General features: G+C 53.7%; 1 protein-coding gene across 1 annotated transcript; it reads left to right on the forward strand.

The window, feature by feature from the left end:
* The first annotated feature begins 260 nt into the window (after window positions 1–260).
* MED10 (mediator complex subunit 10) lies at window positions 261–8,455 on the forward strand. The gene is given in 4 exon segments (NM_001034756.2): window positions 261–440; window positions 1,453–1,536; window positions 4,979–5,081; window positions 7,836–8,455. Coding segments are annotated over 4 exon segments (408 nt in total). The 5' UTR covers window positions 261–318; the 3' UTR covers window positions 7,935–8,455.
* Window positions 8,456–8,667: the final 212 nt, after the last annotated feature.

Genomic DNA, 8,667 nt, shown 5'->3' on the forward strand with positions numbered 1-8,667 from the left:
TCTCCACCGCTGGCTCTGTGTGTCCCTCAGCCACGCCTGCAGGTCCTGAGGAGCAACACGTGCAGCGCGCCGCTCACCTGGCGGGCTTAGGGATGCCGGGGCAGGACCGAGCTGACTCCGCCCCGCCCCGGTGGCCCCGCCTAACGCCCCTCCCCGCGACCTAACCACGCCCCATACCCCACCCCGGCGGCCCCTCCCCACCCCGGCGGCCCCGCCCCATCCGGCCCCCAGAGGAAGCGGAAGTGGTGGCGGGCCCGGACGGAAGCAGGAAGCGGTGGGGCAGGACGAGGGCCGCGGTGGTGTGCGGGCTGCGCGGCGATGGCGGAGAAGTTCGACCACCTGGAGGAGCACCTGGAGAAGTTCGTGGAGAACATCCGGCAGCTCGGCATTATCGTCAGCGACTTCCAGCCCAGCAGCCAGGCCGGGCTCAACCAGAAGCTGTGAGTGGCACATGGGGCGGTGTCTGCCTGGGCCGGGGTGGGAAGCCGGGTCCGGCCGCGAGCCTCTGCCTGGCCCCTACTCTTGCTCGGGGGCCTGTCCCTCCTGGTCCAGGCTGTGCGCAGGGGTGCTCGCGGCTGCCTCCTTCCCGTTTTGCCCTGACTGGGACCTTCCCTTCAGGCCCCATTTGGAGAAGTCATTAGGGCCAGATAACAGTTTACCGTTTCTGGAGGAATCGCATGACGGTGGGTGCTGGGGGGCTGAGAGGGGCCACGGAACGCTTATGAAATAGTTTTTCTGGCAACAGCCTTGTGCAGGCCCTGGTGCTAGGCCCCTGGGATGGACCAAAGGCGGAGTCAAATGCTGTGGATAAGGGCTTGCAGCTTTACGGAGGTTCAAATATAACAGCCGTGTTTGCAACCCCACCTTCATACGCAGGCTGTGGGACCAGCCCGGTGTTCTAGGAGGACTCCCAAGCCGAACTGAAATTAAACTAGGCCTGGTGGCTTTCTTCCCCAGACTCTGAGGCTGGACTCTTGAAGGCCAGTCCACTGCGCGCCCCTCCCGCCACCTCCCTTGTTGTCTCAAAGGGTACACAAAATCTCAGAGGCTCCCGCCCTTATTCCTGTTGGTTTGTGACCCCTCAGTATTGGTAATTCCTTGTTCAAAAAGAAAACCAAGGGATATGTGAGCATATTGTGTAACTCCAGAGCTTTCCGGGGAATCCTGAGCTAACCGAAGAGCTGAGAGCTGCGTGTCACCTGTTCCTGGGTAAGGAACAGGCCTCTAGAGCCCTCCTCGGCTGGGTGTGGGTGCTGCCCAGTGTGCTCATCTAAACTAACCTGCTGCTGCTGCTGCTAAGTCGCTTCAGTCGTGTCCGGCTCCGTGCGACCCCATAGACGGCAGCCCACCAGGCTCCCCCTTCCCTGGGATTCTCCAGGCAAGAGTACTGGAGTGGGGTGCCATTGCCTTCTCCAAAACTAACCTAATGTTCTCTTATCGCTTCTCCCCCAGGAATTTTATTGTTACTGGCTTACAGGATATTGATAAATGCAGACAGCAGCTTCATGATATCACGGTCCCTTTAGAAGTATTTGAGTAAGTACCGTACTTGATATTCTGGTTCTTGTTTGGTTTTCCTGTAATGATTTCCTTATCATAGGGCTTTTCTGGTGGCTCAGATGGTAAGGAATTTGCCTGTGATGGAGACCTGGATTCAGTTCTTGACTCGGGAACATCCCCTGAAGAAGGGAATGGCAATCCACTCCAGTATTCTTGCCTGGAGAATTCCACAGACAGAGGAGCCTGGTGGGCTACAGTCCATGTGGTCACAAAGAGTCAGACACAACAACTAACACTTTTCCTTGACCACCAGTGTTTAAGTGTCTGCTGTGTGGCACGGACGGTCTGGGTGCTGGGCATATTCGAGGGAAAAAAGCAGATAAAAATACCTGCCTTCATGGAGCTTCAGGGAGTCCCTGGTGGCTCAGATGGTAAAGAGTCTGCCTGTAATGCAGGAGACCTGGGTTTGATCCCTGAGTCAGGAAGATCCCTTGGAGAAGGAAATGGCAGCCCAGTCCAGTATTCTTGCCTGGAAAATCCCATGGACGGAGGAGCCTGGCCAGCTACAGTCCATGGGTCTCAAAGAGTCGGACACGACTGAGTGACTTCACTTTCACTTTCATGGAGCTTATGTTCTAATGGAACTAAACAATTAAAAAAAAAAAGATCTCAGTATAGTATTGTTGAAAAAGAGTTACAGGTGAATAATGGCTCTTGAAATATTTGAAAGACATCATAGGCTCTCAAGATCCTACTTAGCTGAAAGGTCAGCCCCATGACTTCCTGACTTCTTTTTTTTTTTTTTTTCTTGAGAAGGAGAAAGTCTTATGTGGCTATATTATAAATTAAAAAAACAAAAACAAAAACTTAAAGGTAGAAACAACCCAAGAAGTACGAATTTGGTGTCTCCCAGACTGCCCTGGCAGTAATAGTTCTAGGAGATGATAATATGTGTTTCATTGGGGGGGGGAAGTTCTTCCGAGAGGAATGTTTGGGAAGGATGTTTACTGTTTCCTGCGAGAGAGTCAGCTGCACCCGGGTATAGTCATGGCCTGGAGAGCGCCTCTGGGAAATGAACTCCTTTAGGTTTTATTAATCCAGGTTTTAGCGCCCTGATTTCACAGGTGAAAGAACTGATAGGTAACTGCACTGTCTTGCTAGCTAGTCAGTGTCGGAGCTGGGGCTAAAATTCTAGGCTTGTTAAAATTTTACTCTATTGAATATTGAAGTATAGTTGATTTACAGTGTTTTAATTTCTGCTCTGTAGCAAAGTGGTTTAGTTACATATGTATTTTTCTCGTGTTCTTTTCCATTATGATTTCTCATGGGTGCTGCGTGTGCTTCCCTGTGCTGTACAGTAGGATCTTGCTGTGTGGGTAGGATCCTATACAGACTGGTGCGCCTCTGCTGATGCCAAGCTCCCGTCCCTCCCTTGCCCACCCTCTTCCCCCTTGGCAGCCACAAGGCTGTTTCTACATCGTGAGTCTGTCTCTGATTCGGAGGCATGTTCGTTTGTGCCGGGTCTTGGATCCCATGTGTAGGTGACAGCATGTCACGTCTGCCTCTGCCTGTGTGACGTCACTTGGTGTTAGGTGACAGCATGTCACGTCTGCCTCTGCCTGTGTGACGTCACTTGGTGTTAGGTGACAGCATGTCGCGTCTGCCTCTGCCTTTCTGACGTCACTTGGTGTAGGTGACAGCATGTCCGTCTGCCTCTGCCTGTGTGACGTCACTTGCTGTGATGCTCTCTAGGTCCATCCGTGTTGCTGCAAGTGGCGTTGTTTCCTTCCTTTTTAAAGGCAGAGGAGTGTTTAACTGCGTGTGTGTGCACCACATCTTCTTTACCCGTTGATCTGTGTTGTCTCCACGTCTGGGCTGGTGTAGACAGTGCTGCTGTGAACTGTGATACGTGGCCGCATGTGTCTTTGTGAATTTTAGTTTTGTCTGGATATATGCCCAGGAGTGGGATTCCTGGATTATGTGGCAACTCTGTTTTTAGTTTAAAAATCCTGGACTTGTGTTGTCTTTGACCAGGGCCAGTTCTCTGGGCTAAGCAGCCTTACTCCCAGAGCTGGCTTGGAACAGCAAGAGAAATCTGGGGCTTTCTCCAGTAAAACTGCAGATGTGAATCACTGGAGCTCCGTGCACAGTAGAGGGAAGAGTTCTCATTGTACGTCCCCAAGTGTCAGAGATGGACGTCCTAGTCACAGCGCAGCTCAGCAGCGGTGCGCCAGTGAGGGCGCACAGGCTGCGCTTCTCAGGGTCTCAGCTCTGTCCTGTCCTGCAGGCCGAGGGGCGCGCTGCCCAGGGGCGAGCTGCCCAGGGGCGCGCGTTACAGCTCCAGACTCCTGTGGGTGAGGCGCGGGAAGGTGGAGCCCGATTCCCCTTTCCGGAAGAGTCCTCATCAGAGCCGTCCTGGCCCTCAGTGTGTGGGATGAATAGATTGACAGATGCTTAGGAAAGGATCAGTAGACGTGTATACACTGCTATATTTAAAATGGAAAACCAGCAAGGATCTACTGTACAGCACAGGAACTCTGACAGTGTTATGTGGCAGCCTGTCTGGGAGGGGAATTTGCGGAGAATGGATACACGTATCTGTACGGCTGAGTCCCTTTGCTCTCTGTCTGGAAACTACCAATGTTGTTAATTGGCTACGTGGTGGTGGTTTATTCACTAAGTCGGGTCCAACTCTTGCGGCCCTGTAGACTGTAGCCCGCCAGGCTCCTCTGTGCCTGGGGATTCTCCAGGCAAGAATACTGGCGTGGGTTGGCATTCCCTTCTCCAGGGGATCTTCCCATCCCAGGGATTGAACCCAGGTCTCCTGCATTGCAGGCAAATTCTTTACCATCTGAGCCACCAGGGAAGCTCATACCCCATACTGCTCATACCCCACTGGCTATACCCCAGTACAAAATAAAAGGTTAAAAAAGAAAGTAGTACATCAGCCCCGTCTCTCCCCAGTCTGTGACCTGATCTCAGGACGGGCAGGGCCTGCTCTCCTGCTCGGGGCTCTCCCCTCTTGCGTCCCCTCCAGGACTGGGTGCACCCGGAGTGTGGCTGCTTCTCGGCAGGCTCCCTGTGTTGCCCAGGCCCGAGGCTCCGGCTCACACTTGGTTCTCTCTTGTGAAGAGCTGCCTGACCTTACAGGCTGTTGTGAGGATGGAAAGGTGGTGAAACCTTTTGAAAAACACAAATGCTGAGACATGTGTGAACTGGCGTGGCCGTGGAGCTTGCTTGGGTTATAAGTGACCATCACTTGACTTCATGAGTTATTCATACAATTAGAAGTAACGTGAGTGCGAGTGACCCCTACGTGTGTAGCGAAGGAACCCTCACTCAGCCGGTTCCTGGACGCAGTTCCCTCTAAACAGGGCCGTGTGAGCTTACAAGCTCTGCCGTTCTTTTCCCCCGTAAGCAAACTGTGAGAGGAGGTGTCAGGCGTGAGGATGCTAACGGCGATGTTTCCTGTTTCCAGGTACATAGATCAAGGGCGAAACCCCCAGCTCTACACCAAAGAGTGCCTGGAGAGGGCTCTGGCGAAGAACGAGCAAGTTAAAGGCAAGATTGACACAATGAAGGTGAGCTGCTTATAAACGGAAGGATGTCAGAGCGGCGGGCAGTGCTCACAAAGCCCGTTAGGCGATTGACACAATGAAGGTGAGCTGCTTATAAATGGAAGGCGTGTCAGAGCGGCAGGCAGTGCTCACAAAGCCCGTTAGGCGATTGACTCAATGAAGGTGAGCTGCTTATAAACGGAAGGCGTGTCAGAGCGGCGGGCAGTGCTCACAAAGCCCGTTAGGCGATTGACACAATGAAGGTGAGCTGCTTATAAACGGAAGGCGTGTCAGAGCAGCGGGCAGTGCTCACAAAGCCCGTTAGGCTGATGGCTCGGTGAGGCATCCGCTGTTTGACCGCCTTACACAGTTGGCGACTTCTGAGTTGTGTAGCAGGTTGTTGCTCAGTCGTCGTTTAGTCACTAAGTCAAGTCTCACTCTTTGCGACCCTGTGGACCGCAGCATGCCAGGCTTCCCTGTCCTCCGCTCTCTCCCTGAGTTTGCTCAGACTCCTTGTCCATTGAGTTGGTGATGCCATCCAACCATCTCATCCTCTGCTGCTTTCTTCTCCTTTTGCCCTTCATCTTTCCCAGCATCAGGGTCTTTTCCAGTGAGTTGGCTCTTCATCTCAGGTGGCCAAAGGATTGGAGTTTCAGCTTCAGCATCAGTCCTTCCAGTGGATATTCAGGGCTGATTTCCTTCAGGACTGACTGGTTAGATCTCCTTGCAGTCCAAGGGACTCTCGAGAGTCTTCTCCAACAACCACAGTTCAAAAGCATCAGTTCTCCAGCGCTCAGCTTTCTTTATGGTCCAACTTCCACATCTGTACACGACTACTGGAAAAACCATAAGCTTTGACTATATATGGACCTTTGTAGGCAAAGTGATGTCTCTGCTTTTTGATTTGCCGTCTAGGTTTGTCAGAGCCTCCTTCCAAGGAAATAGGTAATAAAATTAAATACCTTGGAGACGTGTCATAGCATAAAAAAATGAAACCATGTGGCAGTCTTTCAGGAAAGTCCCAGGTAATTTTTGTAGTGTTAGCTGTCGCTGACTTCACTGTGCTGTTTTCATTTGTAAGGTTTTAGCGTCTGCAGCATGCACGGGATGCTCTCTGCATCCCTCGGTCAGGCCCGTCCCTGCCACTGCAGGTCGTGGGCCTGGAGGCTTCTGTACTTTCCTCCTCTCTTCCTCGGGGATCCTCGCCAGCAGCCAGCTCACGCCCCCTGTACCCGATTCCCTGTTCTCCACGGAGGCCCTGCTCTTTCCACGACTCTTGGTGTTGATGAAGTCCAGAAAGCTTGGCATCTTGAGCATGATACCTGGAATTGTTTCCTTACACTGAATTGCCCATGATTCAGATTGTGGGGCGGGTATTGCCACCCCTTCCCGTTGGCCTCCGACGGGGAACCCCCCTGCCTCCACCCTGGTCTTCCTTCTGGCCGGCCTGGCAGACCTTGAGCCCCTCATCCCTGGCCACTCCCCTGCCATCTCTGCTGGGACCCCCGCACGTCCTCTGTGCCCTGCCCACTCTCCAGGGTCAGCATCTCTACCCCTTTGAGAGGCCTTGCGGGCCAGCCTTCTCTCCATCCCTGCCCCGTGTCCCCCGCGGCCCGAGCCCCAGGAGACCAGGAGCACGAGGTGTGTGTTGCCGCTGCTCCCCGGGTGCAGCGTGCCGCATGGTGTCTGGCGTGCTGCGGGATGGCTGCCTGGGGACCGCAGTGACGGCCGTCCTGTGCTCAGGGAAGGGGCCCTGCCCCAGGCATGCTTGTGCCGTGTTGGCTCGTGTGGCGCCCACGGCCTCCCTTCTGCTTTGTCAGCCGGAGCCCCAGCTGCTCTTGAACTGGGCGTCATCCCCGTGAGCTGGGGTGGTTTCGACCGCGTGTGGCTGAGCTGTGTCGTCCAGCAGGGGCCGCCACTCAGGAGCAGGGTCACGGCCCCTGGGGGGTGCGCTCCCGGGTCCCTGCACTCCCGTCCTCCCCGCCGTTGGGAAGGTTGCCCACCCGCCCGCCGGCAGTGACGCTAGTGGCTGTCCGTGCAGTTTGCATTCCTTTCTCTGCCTCTTGGTGTCATTTCCTGTCACCGTGAACACCTCACGGGACAGCTCGTGTGCCCGGTGGGCCGTGTGCTGAAGCCTGCTCGAGCTCTGTCTTCCTGGAGTGTTGGTGTGCAGCCTCCTTTGAGGATGTCTTCCTGTTTTCACCTAAGGGCGGTCTCTTGTTTATCCCTGCGGTACGGCTTTACTGTACAACTCGTTAGAAAAGGCTTTGAGATGCTGGCCGGTACTAGCTGCATCTGAGGTCGGATTAAGACAAATACGCTGATAGCAAGGCTCAAGGAGCCCCAGCATTTGGGGAAGACTGGTTTCTGGGTTCTCCGAAAGCCTCGCTCAGGCTGTGCGCACACAGTGGCCTGGATGTGGTTTGAGTTAATAAGTGCCCAGTTAAATATTCCACGATGATTCCTGTGCTGTGTGTCACGTGCAGAAACCCTCTCTGCCCGTGCAGCTGGCTCTTTGTCGGCAGAGGCAGGAGCAAAGAAATGGCGTTTGAGTGAAGCTTACCTTCCAGGCAGCTCTGCTGTACCCAAGCTGCCGTACCCGCCGCGGTCTCGGGCAGTCACCCGCTGCCGTGGGCCCAGGGTCACCTCCGGGGCTGAGCACACAGCACCATGAGGGCACGGTGTCTCCTGAGCTCGGGGCTCAGTGGGCTTCTGCTTTAACTCGGGTGGTGGGTCCCCAGCAAAAGCATGCTGACCGTGTATGTTTTTCCTCCTTAGAAATTTAAAAGCCTGTTGATTCAAGAACTTTCTAAAGTATTTCCAGAAGACATGGCTAAGTACCGAAGCATCCGAGGGGAGGACCACCCTCCCTCCTAACCACACCCGCCCTCTGTCTGAAGACCCTCCTCGTCCTGCAGAGTTGGTCGTGGCCCTTAGGCCGCTGTGACTGAGCGCATCGTCCGTCCCCTTGTCCCCGTTGCGGGCCTCTGGGGATGGGGCCTGCGGGCGTGTGGGCAGTGCCCCCAGCCTGCCCTCCCCGGCGCTCCGTGTGGTCCTCACCCCTCAGACGGCTGGTGATCACACAGCTTTGAGCGCGAGGCATCTGCGTCTCCACGGCCAAGCAGCCTTGGAAATAATGTGACAGGTAAACCAAATGTTTTTAAAACCCGCGCTGACAGTTTTCTTGTAATGTACTCTTTCTGTTCCTTTTTTTTTTTTAATGTCAAAACTGAAAAAAAAAAATGGGAAAAATTGGTTTAATACGAGAAGTACTTTAAGTTGGTTTTAAGTACTTTAAATTGTATATTTTTGAGTGTGGTGCATAAAGAATGCGTTCATTGGAACTGTGTTTCCAAGGACTTCAGTTTGTCTAACGTAATAAAGTCTTTAAATACTTACTTGCTCCATGGAATCGTTTCTATAACATTTTTATAATTTAGTACTGTGTGTCTTGTAAACCATGATCACTTCGCTCAAGTGTGAGGAATATTGGTAAAATGTGTCCTGTGGGCATTGGAACAGGAGAAGCAAAAGCAGAAGGCAGAACTTGATGCCCCGAAGCCTGTCTCACAGGGGGCCTCGCGGCTGTAGTGACCACAGTTCAGGAGCG

Source organism: Bos taurus, chromosome 20, assembly GCF_002263795.3.
Source record: "Bos taurus isolate L1 Dominette 01449 registration number 42190680 breed Hereford chromosome 20, ARS-UCD2.0, whole genome shotgun sequence".
In the NCBI taxonomy this organism is placed as follows: Eukaryota; Metazoa; Chordata; class Mammalia; order Artiodactyla; family Bovidae; genus Bos; species Bos taurus.